Source organism: Rhinoderma darwinii, chromosome 5 (assembly GCF_050947455.1).
Source record: "Rhinoderma darwinii isolate aRhiDar2 chromosome 5, aRhiDar2.hap1, whole genome shotgun sequence".
In the NCBI taxonomy this organism is placed as follows: Eukaryota; Metazoa; Chordata; class Amphibia; order Anura; family Rhinodermatidae; genus Rhinoderma; species Rhinoderma darwinii.
Genome location: NC_134691.1, coordinates 284,745,502 through 284,762,600, shown reverse-complemented (window position 1 = coordinate 284,762,600; position 17,099 = coordinate 284,745,502). Strand labels below are relative to the sequence as shown.

General features: G+C 40.7%; 1 protein-coding gene across 3 annotated transcripts in view; it reads right to left on the bottom strand.

The window, feature by feature from the left end:
* The window catches only part of TBC1D5 (TBC1 domain family member 5), a 475,979-nt gene that overhangs the window by 107,837 nt on the left and 351,043 nt on the right, over positions 1 to 17,099 (bottom strand). For all 3 annotated transcript variants that reach the window (XM_075827228.1, XM_075827227.1, XM_075827229.1), the window contains one exon: positions 15,886 to 15,992. In XM_075827228.1, coding sequence (XP_075683343.1) covers positions 15,886 to 15,992 — 107 coding nt within the window. The remainder of the gene's footprint in view (positions 1 to 15,885; positions 15,993 to 17,099) is intronic.

The window sequence follows — 17,099 nt, the reverse complement described above, 5'->3', positions numbered from 1 at the left end:
GCTTATTTCTTCTATCCATAGAAATAAACATACAGGCTGGGCCGACCCAAATGTGCGTGTTTCTGGGGTAACTGGGAGATATGGATGTCGGTTGAATGAGTGTTAAGCCACTTAATAATAAAGATGTATAGAAAACTTGATCTACTGTATTTATGGGATGTCTGCTGGAGGTAACCACTGATGGCTAATACTTACACTTGGTCACCACTGAATATATACGTGCCTGCTTTGCTTGCTGTGTTAGTCTATGTATAGAGCGTGGTGAAACACATATATACCAATCAAGGTCCTAAATGTAAAGATTTATAATTGTAAAGATCTGATACTTTCTCTCCGTTATAATACAACCAATAAAAAACATGGCAGAGGGGGGCACAGTAATAAAGAAAATAAGCAGAGGACCATGGGATACCAAGATATGTACTGTAGTATAGAATTCAATTCTGCCATTTAGGCCTTATTCACACGAGCGTAGTTCACGTCCGTAGTTCACGCATGGACCTATGTAACTCAATGGGGCCGTTCAGACAGCCCGCGATTTTCACGCAGCGTATGTCCGCTGCGTAAGGCCTTATTCACACGAACGTGTGCGTTTTGCGCGTGCAAAAAATGCAGCGTTTTTTGTGCGTTGCAGTTGCGTGTGTCATCAGTATGTGGTGCGTGGCAGTGTGTGAAGAGTGGGAGAAGAGGGTTGCATTGACAATCCAACACAATGGGCAGCACTTTGAACACATTTTATAAGTGGTCAGAAACTTGTAAATAACTCATGAAAGAATAAAGTAACGTTAAAACCAAGCACACCATTGTTTTTCTTGTGAAATTCTCGATAAGTTTGATGTGTCACATGACCCTCTTCCCATTGAAAAAACTAAAGTTGGATACAAAATGGCCGACTTCAAAATGGCCGCCATGGTCAACACCCAGCTTGAAAAGTTTCCCCCCTCCCATATACTAATGTGCCACAAACAGGAAGTTAATATCACCAACTATTCCCATTTTATTTAGGTGTATCCATATAAATGGCCCACCCTGTTATTCAATAGTGTATACTGATATTATCTGGGAACTAAATTGATGTACAGTATTGTGTGTGCTCAATGTGGTAGTACTATTTGGGGGGTATTATCCGGATGCTGCATATTTTGGCACTATATAGTGATATTATGTAGGCTGTACATGGCAACACTATCTTGGCACTATATAGCAGTATCATGAGATAAACGGTCTAAAAATGGCACAGGGGCCCTCATTTTCTATAAATCCGGCCCTGGGTGCATGGCAGCCAAGGGCAAAAGGAAGAGCAACAGAGGTATGAAAGTGAGGAGCAAGCTTAGAGTGAAGCCCTACTACTCCGGGGACCCACCACTCTTGTAGTAGCCGGTCTTCGATAATGTAATAACGACATTGGTAAAAGTTACTGTGACTGGCTATAAAACTTACTTGCCATTTATTTATTGACACTAAATGCTGAGCAATATCATTGAGTGCAATTACACTAACTACTTTGCAGAAAGTGACTTAGAAAATGGCATTGTTCTTGCAGATATTTATCACCTGTCTACAATACAGCACATTTTTACTTTAAAGCAAGAGCGTAAATAACTAGAACAAATAAATTTTACCCAACTACCCAAAGAAATGTCAGCCATATTTTGCACATTACTTTGAAGGAGTCAAGGCTCCTCCATTAAATATGACACACGTCTGATGAAATAAAGCACCTCCGCTTAATATATTTTCAATTTACACCATCAACACAGCAAAAACAAATATAATGAATAGTGATATGCGACATGGGATAGGTGCTGTGGTTGTGAAGTGCTGTAGAGTATATACTAAAGTCATAGTCAAGGCTTTGTCAGTTCGTGGACATCCACCTCAATAATGCCCCCACCTTCTCAATAGCGAATATAGGGTGTAAGTCATCAAACGCATGCTAGCTATATACAGTATATACAAAAGTCACATCCACTATGCTGTTAGAATTGAACATTCAGTTCAACCACTGTAAACTCGCCCTCCCCTTTTTTTTTTTATTTCAAAGTGGAAGCCTAAGGGTATGTTCACACGCAGTGACCAAAAACTTCAGGCGAAAACAGCTCCTGATCTTCAGACGTTTTTGTAGCAACTTGCGTTTTTCGCAGCGTATTTTACGGACGTTATTGAAGCGGTTTTTCAATGGAGTCAATGAAAAACGGCTCCAAAAACGTCCCAAGAAGTGACATGCACTTCTTTTTCGCGGGCGTCTTTTTACGTGCCGTCTTTTGACAGCGACGCGTAAAAATACACCTCGTGGAAACAGAACATTGTAAAACCCATTGCAAGCAATGGGCAGATGTTTGTAGGCGTAATGGAGCCGTTTTTTCAGGCGTAATTTGAGGCGTAAAACGCCCGAATTGCATCTGAAAACAGTGCATGTGAACATACCCTAAACGTAATGCCTCCTGTCTGTTCACTGCATAATGCAATCTTCTGACCCCCTCATTATACCGCCATGAAATTTTCAAAAACTTTAGCGTAAACACATCACACATTTAATACATACTGATACGAACAGCACCAGGAAAAATAATGTAAATCATATTTAGCCCTTGGCATTAAACAAATGTATACATTTGTCTGTGCAACTAGGATTTATACACCGTTCATAACATTAAAAGCACCTGCCTAATATTGTTTAGGTCCCCCTCGTGCCACCAAAACAGCTCTGACCCATTGAGGCATCGACTCCACAAGTCCTCTGAAGGTGTGATCTGGCACGATAAAACCGCAGACCACTAAAGGCCCTATTACACCAGACAATTTTGGCCGATGCAACGAGGGCCAATCAACGAGACAGCTCGTTGATCGGCGCTCGTTTGTTCCTATCACACGGAGCTATGTATGGGGACGAGCGGTCGTTACTCCGATTGCTCGTGATCATACATTATTATGTTGGCAGCGCGTCTCCCTGCTTACACAGGGAGATGTGCTGCCGACAATGATAATATTTCAGTTTTTTAAAATGATATGATCGGGAGATGAACGAGCATTTGTTAGTTCATCTGCTGATTGCTGAACTCTTTACACAGGGCAATTATCGTCAATGAGTGTTATATGAATGCTTATCTGCCCGATACTTGCCCAGTGTAAAAGGGCCTTTACTGCGGTTAGAAGAAGATCCTTTAAGTCCTGTAATTTGTGAGATGGGGCCTCCATGGATCAGATTTGTTTTTCCAGCACATCCCACTGATGCGTGATCGGATTGAGATCTGGGGAATTTGGAGGCCAAGACAACACCTTGAACTCTTTATCATGTTCCTCAAACCATTCCTGGACAATTTTTGCAGTGCGGAATAACGTATTATCCTGCTGAAAGAGGCCACTGCCATTAGGGATTAATTGTGCCATAAAGGGGTGTACTTGGTCTGAAAAAATATTTAGATTGGTGGTAAGTGCCAAAGTAACATCCACATGAATGCCAGGACTCAAGGTTTCCCAGCAGAACATTGCCCAGAGCATCCCACTGCCTCTGCTGGCCTGTCTTATTCTCAGTGCATCCAGGTGCCATCTCTTCCCCAGGTAAGCGACGCACATGCACCCAGTTGTTGACATGGTGAAACAGAAAACGTGAATCATCAGACCAGGCCATCTTCTTCCAGTGCTTCATGGTCCAGTACTGATGCTCACATGCCATTTGTAGGCATTTTCTGTGTTTTTTAAAATTATTTATTGAATTAATTTTTATTTATTTTATTGAAAAATCAAAAATAAAATTTTTATTTTTCCCATTTTTGTCCATGTTCCCCTACATAAACTTGAAAAATAAAAAGATACTGGTTAATTTTTGGTACCATATAAATGCACCCTTTGTAGGGTGAATTAAAATTTGGTGAAAGTAAAAACGAAAAAAAAAAAAGGACATATTCACCCTTCAGCCTGTGTGTATCTTTACAAAAGAGAACATTTTCTATGGCCATTTCGGCATTAAAAGCCTTGGTCACCAAAGGGTTAAACTACTATTTATTATATCACATTATTTTTGCATAAGACAAAATAATCGTTACATTATATGACACCATTTCATGTAAATGTTTTCTTAATCTAGTTCTCAGCTTTTAATAAAACAATTCCATGTCCAAGTAAGTTATAATAATACTAAAAGTGAAACACTAAAAGATCCTACTGTAAGAGAGAAACTAGTATTTTTTTATTTTATTACAATTTGAAGAATAATAAAAGTAGATACACACACTGTATACAACAATGGAATTCTTTACTTTAGGTAAAATCTTCACACATTATTTCTATAGCTTTTTATACTTTAAGGCTATGTTCACTCGGGGTATTTAGCAGGAGGAATATCTGCCTCAAAATTCCGTTTGGAAGTTTGAGGCAGATATTCCTCTTCCTGCACGCCGATTTTCGCGGAGATTTTCGCGCCATTTTTCGCCCGCGGGCATAAAACACCGCGAAATACGCTTTCTCTGCCTCCCATTGAAATCAATGGGAGGTCAGAGGCGGAAGTGACCGAAGATAGGGATTGTCGCTTCTTTTTCCCGCGAGGCAGTTTTACTGCTCGCGGGAAAAAGATGCCGACGCCTCCCATTGAAATCAATGGGAGGCGTTTTCGGGCCGTTTTTGCCGAGTTTTGCGACGCGGTTTCCGCGTCAAAAAACTCTGCAAAATACTCCGTGTGAACATAGCCTATGGGTTTTCATGGCAGTAAAAACCATGTTATTATTCAGAATAAAAAAAGACTGTACAATAACTTGTAAAATAAGCAAATAACGAATAATGATCCATCTTCTTGTCCCCAAATTAACAGGAGGGCCCCACAGACATTTATGGGAGCCGTATTATAGCTCCATACAACTCAGGGGTCGTAGAAAGTCATAGGGTGTACATTATAGATCCATACTATGGTAGTGTACGTGAGCCTTATTAGTACTGTAGTATGCGGATCATTTATGAATGACGTAGAACAAGCATTTTAACAATTTAATACAAAAGGTGCTTCTCCAAAAAGGAAAGTTGCATCTTTCAGAATTGACTTTTATTCATCTGTGATGATACACTTTGTTAAATACAGATATACTGCAGTGTTCCTAAAAAAAAATCTTTGCGGCCATGAAGATAAACCACATCTCTCTTATTTAAGTCTTCAGCCATATTAACATTGTGGAGATCCAAAAGTGGTCAAAAATGATCTGCATTTACTTACTGTATTAATTAAGACGGAATCATTTAGAGTTATGATCCAAACATTGTAAACCCAAAAAATAGATATAAAATACGTTTTAAAAAAATGTAGCCTAGTGAAAAAGGACACTTGGTTTACAGAATATGTTATTGCCTCATTGCCAGGGGAAATGAAAGCGTCATTAGAAAACAAAATTACTCAGCTGTTTATAAGCAAAAAGCTCAAGGGGAAATTCATAGGCCCCAAAAGGAAAAGCACATTAGGGTTAGGCAAACATATGTTGCAGGTGTTTTAGAGGAGACAGGTGGGCCAAACCTCAGCCACTAAAAGGGATTTAGAGGAACATAACAGAAACCAAATTGTCTGAATGAAAGCGGGTGATGAAGATACATAGCGATACTTAACAGTATATGCAAAGCGAAACTGTCAGAAAAAATATTTGTCTCTTCAGTGCCAGCGAAACAGATTTTTTCCCTTTCTGTCTTTTTGGATTGTAAAATTCTGCAGTATTTTAAACCTGGAACAAACAGTCTGATAGAACTGCAATTACCGTAAAACTGCGAAGGATTAACTAAATTAGCCTTATTTAAACAAATATTTCTAAAAAAGACAGCTTGTAGAAATCCTCTCCTTGGTCTCCGTTGTGATGTTAGATCCATCTTAATTCTTCCAAAGCCCGTGATATTTCTAAATGAAAATGCTAATTTAGCCTTTTATTTTGCAGTTGCTGTCAGAGCTGAAGATGGTCAATGTACAAGCACCTCGCAGAGCCTTGCCAGCGCATCTATCTGATGTTAAAGTACGCATCCAATTTTCTCTGTTATTATATATCATTTATATCTTTGCTAATTCCTGCTCAAATTGTTCAAGTTTTGAGCAGAAAACCAGAAGCACGGGGATGGTGCATTCTAGCTCTTCACAGCGCCCTGTTTTACTGCAGTACTAATGCCAGTGGATGCAGGGCTTACTTTATTTCTACTAGTACAATAAAAAAAATAATTTAAAAAATCATATTGATTATCATTATGTTGATAAGTATAAAACTTTTCAAGCAAAATAATACACCAGTCTGTGCTATGCAATCCAGCAACTGTATTTTTATTTAGGGCTATGGACAAAGGAATAAGTTATAGCTGATTTCGTCAGTTTTTCAATCTATTTTAGTTTTTTATCTATTGTTATTATGAAACAAAAACAAATAAAAATTTTTTTTCATTTAGGGTTATTAACTTATTTCTTGTTACGTGGTTATTTATGCATAACAATGTGCCCCCAAAAGACTGCTAGTATTAGCCCAGGTGTACAACAAGTTGTTTTCGGTGTTCTGATATTTAGGATTGAATTCCAAATTGTAATATGTCATATATTAATATCTGCCACATCAGCTGTAGCGTTCAGATGGAAAACATGTAACATCCCGACCATCACAGATATCATTAAAAAAGTGAATACAAACTATCAATATATTTATGCCTGTAGCATACAAAGACATGACCGGTTCTGTAAAGATTGGATGTGTTGGAATAATTCTGTATATGCCGTACCTCTCCCTCTCTAGTGGGAGCTCATACGTTGTCTGTTGTATACATTTTATTTTTTCTTTACGATGACCTGTATACGTTCTTCACAACATTTATTTTATTTACCTTTCTTTTATTACCCATATTATTTTGAATCCCATTTTCTCAAAATGTTAAAACTTATTGGAATTAACGATTTAATTATTATTTGAGACTAACTATTTACTTCTACCTGCGAGTAGAACTGTTCACATATATTTTCTGATGTCTCAACTGTTTAATAAAGACATATTGAAACAGAATTACTAGAATGACTAGACAGCAGGTTGAGAAATATATAAAATTTATACCATTATGTTTTATATAGCTTATATATATATACACATACACACACACACACACACACACACACACACACACACACACACACATACATATATATATATCTAGCAATGTAAGGCTGGATTCACACGAGCATGTTACGTCCGTAATGGACGGAACGTATTTCAGCCGCAAGTCCCGGACCGAACACACTGCAGGGAGCCGGCCTCCTAGCATCATAGTTATGTACGATGCTAGGAGTCCCTGCCTCGCTGCCGGACAACTGTCCCGTACTGTAATCATGTTTTCAGTACGGAACAGTAGTTCCATGGAGAGGCAGGGACTCCTAGCATCGTACATAACTATGATGCTAGGAGCCCGGCTCCCTGCACTGTGTTCGGTCCGGGACTTACTGCCGAAATACGTTCCATCCATTACGGACGTAATGTGCTCGTGTGAATCCAGCCTAAGGGTTAAGGTATCAAGTAAAAACACATTAAGACACAAGAAATAAAGCACTCTCCTGCAACTGTCTTGCATTAACTCAAATGTACTAATATTATTCCCAAAAGTTAAAAAAAACAAGCATGAGTCGGATGGCACATTGCAGCAAATGTCAACTACATAAAAGACTTACTAAATATACAGAAAAAATATATAGTTCTTATGTATTTGTATTGAGGACTAGATGATATGACAAGGACTGGGTTAATTATAGAGTTTCTTGGAGCCTGTTCACATCATGTTTGTGCATCCTATTAAGACGTATGCTTGTATTTTAACATATCCTGTAGGCTTTAATGGGACTAAATGTCCATTTGCAGACTGACACATTTTTGTGTCCTGTTGGAAAACAGGATCCAGACAGTTTATGGCAACAGGATAGATGCCCTATTACCTCCCTTTCTTTTTTAAAGGGGTTGTCCGCTTTAGAAAACGAATTTTAAAAATAACTTATTAGGGATCATTGGGGTTCTCGGCAGTGAGAATCCCTGTGACAAGGTTATTTTTAGAGGGCCCTTGTATCAAATTGTGAATGGTCATTTAAAAGTTTATCTGCAGATTTGTAATTTCGTCTTAAAAAACAAGATGTCTCAACAGGATGCAACAATGTTCTTGGAGCCCACAGGGGTAGACTAGGGCTGGGCATATATCCTATGCTCTGCAAATCCAGATTTCGACAACGTTGACAAATCTGCAGCTTTTGTACTGTGTCTATATACTAAATATATATAGACAGGTGGAAGAGAAGGCTTTCACTACTTTATTAAGCAAAGACTAGAAGATTTAGTCGCCAACTTGCTAAACTGTTGAAGACACAGACCCACCCCACCCGCCCACTAATCCTTTCATGCACACTAATCCATGTAGTAACTGCCAGCTATGCTAAGTTGATATTGGCCAGTAGGTGAACAGAAACCAGTACTCCTAAATGCTTCATAAATGTTTCTTTAATTTGTTCAGTTCAGATGTATTACTATATTATTTTATTAGTAGTTTGATTTGGCCCTAAATGTCAAGTTTGACCACTATAGTTATAAAATAATAATTCCCCCTCATCAATTCTTTTGTCTACCTCATTTTCTGAAGTTATTATTTTGTCTTCATAACTTATAACTAATAGTATATTACATTTTTATCTGAATAAAGAACTGATTTTACTTGTGATTTTGACCATAAACTAGCATGACATATGTCTTTAGTTTTAGAGTTGTGCACCGATGTCATCAGACCTGATCATTAATGCCTGCCTAAAATAACAAACCCTATCATTTCTCTCAAGTAGTCATGTCAGATAATGGTGTTAACATCTGATTGTCTAATGCCTGTCAAAGCAGGAGCACGAGATTGGTCAAGTGGTTAATGGTAAAAAAAAAAAAGATCTCCATTAAACTTGGAACCTGAATTTTGACTTGCTTGCTAAATCCTGCATTCAGCAAAAATAGGTCCAATGGCACATTAATGGCAAATGGCCAATGGCCCAGAATTTTCAGTGATAGAAACCAGCAGCATAAGTCTACATTCACACCAGCGTATCAGGTTCACGCACGTAAAAAACGAGTGTGGGTCTGGTCCGTGTGTGTAGCGTTATGCATCAGCGTGCTTTGCGAGTGGCATGTGTTATTCACGCACTTGCAAAGCACGTTTTTTTTTTCAATGGAATTGGTGCGCAAATCACGCACCGCACACGAATGTGCATCCGTGTGCGGTGCGTGGTTTTCACACACTCATTAAGTTAAATGGGCGCGTAGGTGCGTGAAAACGCACCAATGTAGGACATTCAGTCAGTTTCACACAGTGGACTCTCGCTGCTTGAAAACTCACGCATGTGTGAACGGCCCCATTGAAATCAATGGGACCGTGTACTGCGCGTGATTTCCATGCGCAGCACAGGGACATTGTTCACGCTCGTGTGAATGAGCCCTAACACTCCAAATTTTTTGGTTAGGAATAAGAGGAGTAGTGCTACACATGACCGGTCATGAGTTATTGGAGTGTGCAAAAAAATAAAAAATAAATATACATATATATATGTGTGTGTGTATATGTATATATATATTTTTTTTCTTATTTTTTTTTAGATTTGTGTGTACATTTTTCATGACTTTCTTACCACAATGATAAGTAAAATAGTGGTCAGCACAAACTTTGAGCTTGTAGAAGTGTCAGGAATTGAACCCAGAGACTCCTGTGTGCCAGGCAGTATCTCTTCTGATTAAGCTATATGAAATGTTGGACAGCTCTACTGCGGAATCGAATCCCCTTGAATGCCTCTCTGGATTCCGTGCCTCGATTGCCTTTATTGGTTTCACCCTTTTGGCTTGCTATAAGGCCTCATTTACACGAACGTAATATACGCGCGTGCGACGCGCGTGCTTTGCACGCATGTCGTACGCACCTATATTAGTCAATGGGGCAGTTTAGACGATGCGTGAATTGCGCTCAGCGCGTGTGCGCAGAAAAAAACTCACGACATGTTCTATAATCGTGCGTTTTTCGCGCACTCACGCACCCATTGAAGTCAATGGGTGCGTGAAAACCACGCATGCCGCACGGAAGCACTTCCGTGCGAACTGCGTGATTCGCGCAAGAGCTGTCAAACTCCTGAATGTAAACAGAAAAGCACCACGTGCTTTTCTGTTTACAAACATCCAAACGGAGTGTCAAATTCGAGATGAGCGCACCGAACTTCACCGGGTTCGGCCAAACTCGTTTTGACCGAAACCGGTAAAAAATGTTCGGGTACGCGACGTCAGGAGACAGTCACTGTCCACGGTGCTGAAAGCGTTAAACTGGTTCAGCACCATGGACAGTGACTTCCGCTCCGAAAATCCATGAACCTGTAAAAAAAAAAAGACGTTCTGACTTACCGATAACTCCGGTCCGACCTCCCGGGATGACAGTTCAGTCCAAGTGACAGCTGCAGCCAATCACAGGCCAAGCACAGGCTGCAGCCAATCACAGGCTGCAGCGGTCTCATGGACTGCGGCGTCATCCTGGGAGGTGGGGCCGGATGACAAGAGAGGGACGCGTCACCAAGGCAACGGCCGGGAGCCCGGACTGGGGGAAGCAGGAAGTTCTTGGTAAGTATGAAAGTCTTTTTTTATTCACTGGTTGGTGTATATTGTGTTCGGCATTCACTGTCGAGGGTGCTGAAAGAGTTACTGCCGATCAGTTAGCTCTTTCAGCACCTTGGACAGTGACGGGCGTCGACTAGCCTCATCTCTATGATGGCGGCTGCGTGAAAATCACGCAGCCGCGCATCATACACGGATGACACACGGAGCTGCCAAGTGCCTTTTGCGCGCGCAAAACGCAGCGTTTTTTGCGCGCGCAAAACGCACACGCTCGTGTAAATGAGGCCTAAAAGTGGGGCCCTTGCACTTCCTGACTGCCAGACTATTAAGCCCCTTCACACAGGTCGGTAATTCAGACTGAAAGTCCGCACCAAATCGTGTTGGATTTAGTGTAGACTTTTGACAGGAATTGCTGTTGCAGTCACCAAAAAATAGCCCCTCCCTGGTATACCATAGCGACGCTTTACTCCACCCAGGGATAGTGTCAGTGTTGGCCTCCTGGGATGATGTTTTATTCAGGGGCGTAACTAGGAAAGACTGGGCCCCATAGCAAACTTTTGACTGGGGCCCCCCTCCGCTGGGTATCACACAACTCCCCCCCTTGTTGATAGTGCCTCCCTATAGATTCCACCACACAGCGCCCCCCTATAGATAGCACCATACGCAGCTCCCTGTAGATAACGCCTTACACAGCCCCCTGTAGATAACGTTTTACAGCCCCAAATCCCCCCTGTAGATAATGCCATACAGCCCCCCTGTAGATAATGCCTTACAGCCTCAAATCCCCCCTGTAGATAGCGCCATACAGCCCCCCTGTAGATAACGTCTTACAGCCCCAAACCCCCTGTAGATAACACCATACAGGCACCCTGTAGATAACGCCATACAGCCCCCCCTGTAGATAACGTCATACAGCCCCCCTGTAGATAACGCCATACAGCCCCAAATCCCTCCTGTAGATAACGCCATACAGCCCCCTGTAGATAACACCATACAGCCCCCCCTGTAGATAACGCCATACAGACCCCCCCGTGTAGATAACGCCATACAGACCCCCCTGTAGATAACACCATACAGACCCCCCTGTAGATAGCGCCATACAGATCCCCACTGTAGATAACGCCATATAGCACCCCCCCCCCAAAAAAAAAAATGGCCTATAGTTTGTCCTACAAAAGAGATAGATCCCATATCCACACGATAGGGGATACATGTGTGATCGCTGGCAGCGATAAGGAGAACGGGGGACCGAAATTCCCCCGAAGTTCTCCATGACAAACCTCGGACTTCCGGCATCTGTGTAGTTCAATAAAAATGAAAGGAGCGCTGGTCACGCATGCGCACAAGCGCGACTGGTGCTCAAGTAATTTCTATGGAGCTGCAGACAGACCCCGGAAGTCCGAGGTTTGTCATGGAGAACTTCAGGGGACTTTCGTTCCCCCGTTCTCCTTATCGCTGGGCATCCCAGCGATCACACATGTGTCCCCTATCCAGTGGATAGGGGATGCATGTCTTTGTAGGAACAACCCCTTCAGTGGCGTCGCGCTGTAGCAGCCATAGCAGCTGCTAGCGGAGCCTCCGGCCATGGGGGGGGGCTCATGCTATGGCTGCTACAGCGGTAGGAACGCTACTGGTTTTATTCCATGTGACCATTGCAGCTTGTGATTGGCTGTAAAATTTCACTTCCCCTTTGAACTCAATAGGAAATGTCTTTAACCAATATGTAATAATTTCACAGCATGAATTAACATGCTGCGGTTTTAAAAACCTGCACCGCAGGTCAATTTCTGCAAGGACGTTTTTAAGCAGAGTGTAGATGAGATTTTTTAAAATCTCATCCACTACACTGCTACTGTAATACTCTGTGGATTTTCTGTCTGCGAATCCAGCAAATATGTTACGTGTGCAGGGGGCCTTAGGGCTTGTCCACACATAATATTGCTGCAGAAAATTTCTGCAACAATTCTGTTGAAAGTAGCAGAATTTACGGTGCGGCAAAAACGCACCATTTCCTGCAGTTTTGACTGCAGAAAATTGTGCGTATTTTGCTGCGTTTTTCACAATATTTGGAGATGGAAAAACGCAGCAATTCAGTCCACTTTCCGCAACAGGAATTGACATGCTGCAGTCCGAAAAATATGCACTGGTCAATTTCTGGTTGGAATTCTTACGCAGAGTGTGAATGAGATTTGTTAAATCTCACCCACTTTGCTGCTACTGTATTCTGCTGCGTATTTTCCATATGCAATTCTGGATGGAAAATATGCAGCAATTCCACTACATGTGGAAAAACCCTTAAGCTTCCTGCCTATAGTCTAGTTCCTTGCTGCCTATCTATAAACTATTGCTGCTTAATTGTGTACCGAACTTGGACTGTTTCCAGACCACATCTCTGCCTCATGCTACAACCTATTGCCGCTGATCTGTGTACTGAACCTGGACTGTTACTTGACTACTCTTGCTTTTAGCACCCTCCTGCCTGATTGTTTCCGCCACTGGACTTCGAATCCGCTACAGACATTGACAGTGTATTGTGTATCAGCTGCAAGGCAGCAAAATTATTAAGCCCTAGGGTGCTTAATAGCAGAATCTATGGCCAATCAGATGGATATTTTTTTTTAAGGGTCACCAAAGATTAGTTGGACTGTGAAGAGAGTACATAAGGAATACTAGCCTAAATCTTAAATACATTAGGTTAAAGGGGATGTCTCGTGAAATATAATTAAATCAGAGGAAGATGTAATACTGTGCTCTGCCGCTACGAATGAGTCGACGTTGTACAGTATAGTGTTGTAAGAAATAAAGGGGAACCATCGGCGGGGATGCAGAGAGTTGGACCTCCACTGATCAGATATTGATTGTTTATACCATGACAAAGATTCAGTTTGCTGCATTTAAATTCTGTGACCTAGACCGAGTAACTTGTTATCACTCCCCACAGACACCAAGCACCTAATGCACATGTTCACCAGCCACCCCAACTATATCCCTGGTAACATGCTTTAGAAAAATAGCAAAAAAACAGACATGTTGCCACATTTAAAAAAGACTTGCACATCTTTTAATCTTATTCTGTTACATGTATGATAGATATGGTGTGAAAATTTACTGATTAAGTCACTTCTGGCTATTGCTATAGACACAAATGGTCATAAAATGAAAGGAAAGCTCTTGTTTTGTTCTTAGTTGCCAATTTAAAACCTTAATGCTTGTAATACAAATTTAGCAATGCGGTAGGTATCACTCATTGTGATAAAGTTAACACTTTTAAAATCAACGTATGCGGATATGGATGTGCATTAAGAAAATATTTCTATGCTGATGTTGCTGTATTAGAATTTTATTTGCTAAAGGGTACAGGCAGATTTTCAAGATTCACCGTTAACTTAAAACAATAGTCTCAAACCTTTTATTCTCAGGCCTTCCTGCCTTTAGGACACGGTGGAACATCTGGCTATTTAGAGAAAACAATATGTTCACATCCTCTATGACTTTTAGTTTCTAATTGGGCTTAAGTTTTTCCTCTCAGAAAAGAACAAGCTGGTAAACACTAAGGAGGCAATTTAAAGATCAATATCACACCAGAGTGGAGGGTACATGGAACCTAAATTTACAATGCAATTGTGTGTACAGTATTACACTAATTTAAAAGGGTAAAATATATATGGTTAAACACACACAGATAAAAGTTGGCCAAACCTATCAATATCGGTGGGATCGGCCAACAATCTTATGTGTATAGGGGCCTCCCATCTGCCTTCGGGGATAGAAAAATGGCTGATCCTTTGTTCCCACAGGAGATCAGAGGTTTTATTCCCCTCTCCTCATTGAACTAAACTTGCACGTTCGGCCGAGACAAACATGTATGTTTTTGGTGAAATTGGGAGACATAGCTGTTTGGCCAACAGCTTCCTCATGTGCAAGGCTGGGTTTGGGTCTATATATTGATTAATGATTTGACAGAAATTATCTCTGCCCTGTTGGTTCAGCTTGTCAGAACTACCAAAAGAAATAGGATTCCTGACCCTGCTTGTAAATGATGAAAGTACACATTATAACACGGTTGGTCAATCTGACTTCTTTTAGCTTAAATAAATGTGACCCATTATGCACAAAAATTTATTTTTGATAGGTCATAGAAATATGTACGAAGATGGTATCATTGTGATTCGGGCAGGATTGGACTGACCTACCAGTGTACCACAGGATCCTCCAGTGGGCCCAGGCTCTGACACAACAATGGGCCTCAAAGGACCAGCAGAAGAGAACCCTATTTGGAGCCAATGGCTATTTCTTAAAGGCTATGTAAACCTTTGAAAGTAATTCTTCTTAAATAAAAAGGTCAATCAGTGTGTTTTGTGCAACTTTCTAATTAGTTTTTATTCAAAATAATTTTTACTTATTGAGATACAGTGTGAAAAACACACTGATTGTTCTTTTTATAAAAAAATTAATACATTTTAAAAAAAATCGCTTTCGAAGGCGCACATAGCTTTTTAATGGTTGATTTATAAATAAGTTATTGGGCTTTATATGTTGTGTGTGCAATTATTACAAAAAGTTTACAATGCAATTAAAAGTGGTCATGCACATGTTCTGCATAGATGAAGGGTAGGCCCAAGTAACCCCAGTCCGACACTGGGTCCGGGGACAATTCCCACAGTTTTATCATTTCTGTGATCTTGGAGGTCCCAGTGCACCCTATGAAACTATCTTTTGACATGTCTCTGTATACAATTTTGGGCACATTTTCTTTAATCACTTTGGTGGCTAAACTAAAAAGAAAAACAAATGAATACTAAGCTAATAATTTGTTGTGTGACCAGCTTATGAAAAAAAAATCAGAATCAGGACACCATACAAAACGTCATGCAGCAATTATGTGAATTACAATATCAATGTTCTTGTCCTTTATTTTGTTATATGAATGGTAGATTAAATTTAACATTAAATATAAGACAGAGGTACATAAAGTGACTGTCTCACCTGTTTTTAAACAACTCTGCGGAACTTGTTGCTATACAGCACACGATTAATACAGATCTCAAGCATCTCCCCCCTCCACATGCACCCTCTGTGATTAATGATATGTACCATTGTCAGTACAGATAGTAGATGACAGCCTCCAGACGTAATCTCTCCATGAGGTCCCAAAACTTTATGCTAATGTCTATTACTAGCTGCCAAGTAAGATCTTCGTCTAAAACACACTTATACTCTTTGATGGTGTAATTGTTGGTGTGCTTGAGGCGCTGAAGAAAACAGGCTTTTAGTGTTACTATACCTTTGGGTCTCGCAGAAACAGAGCCTTGAGAATGAGGGAGTGAACGTCACCGATCGGTGGGTAGTGCATTAGGAGACCCAGGCACGTCTGATAGTTGCTGGAGATTACTGAAGAAAGGAGAAAATACATATCAAGATATAGTGTGAACATTCAATGTATTATAAAAGGGAGATAAATAGATGGGCCAAAAGGTATTGATATAATATACAAGGTTTTTTTTACCTTTAGGAAGGCGACTTGTTTATTATTTGTTACATTTTTCTTTTTTGATTGATGATTTGTGGTAGGTTGATATTATCTTGTGCATATTTTTGAGGGTTCTTTTGTCATTTAAAATTTCTCTTATAAAACTTAGGCTCACTGTGTTCAGTGTTTATGTCAGAGGTATACATTGGGAGGATGCTGTATAGGCATACAGTGGCATCCATTATCTTTAGGCTCCCATGTTAGAAAAAACTTATGCCATGAGGTATACTGTACTTTTTTCGTGTGGGATGCCTCTGGATAGAATAGCATAGCTGACTACGCTATTCTATCCCACAAACACAGTAATATACAATCCCGACCGAGAGGCCAAAAGGATACTTTTTAGGCCTCTGTCGGGTGAATGGTGGCCTATGGTTCCATCTAAAATATACACCCGTAGCTTTCCTGGTGTATACCTTAAACACAGTGTGAAAACAATCTATGTGAAGAAGAGTCTAATCTTTTACTGCAGAAAATGGTTGACACTGTAAACGTTGTAAAAAGTTGTCTTCCATTTGACTGTTGCCTTTTTGTTTTTTTTAAAGGGGAAATTTTTATTTGGCCTCTTTTTCTTCAGACAGGTCCAAATGTAAATCTGCCTGTCGTATCCCAAAAAAACGGCTTTAAAGATGCCTATGGGTACTGTACATTTTTCATTTCAAGATGGTTACCACATAATGACCAAATGTGGTGTGAAGTTCTGTCTTAAAGGGGTTTTCCACTGTCTGACAACTGATGACCTATCCACTGGATAGGTCATCAGTATATGATCGGTGGCGTCCGACACCCGGACCCTGCACCTATCAGCTGGTCCAGCTACCTCCGGGCACCGGACGTTTTGAATGGTATGTAGTAGGTGGAGCCGGAAGCAGATGGCTCCGTACACTGTGTAGCGGCTGTTTGGCAGAACTGCAGCTCTGCTCCTATTCACTTGAATAGGAGCAGAGCTGCAGTACTGCAGCTCGGCC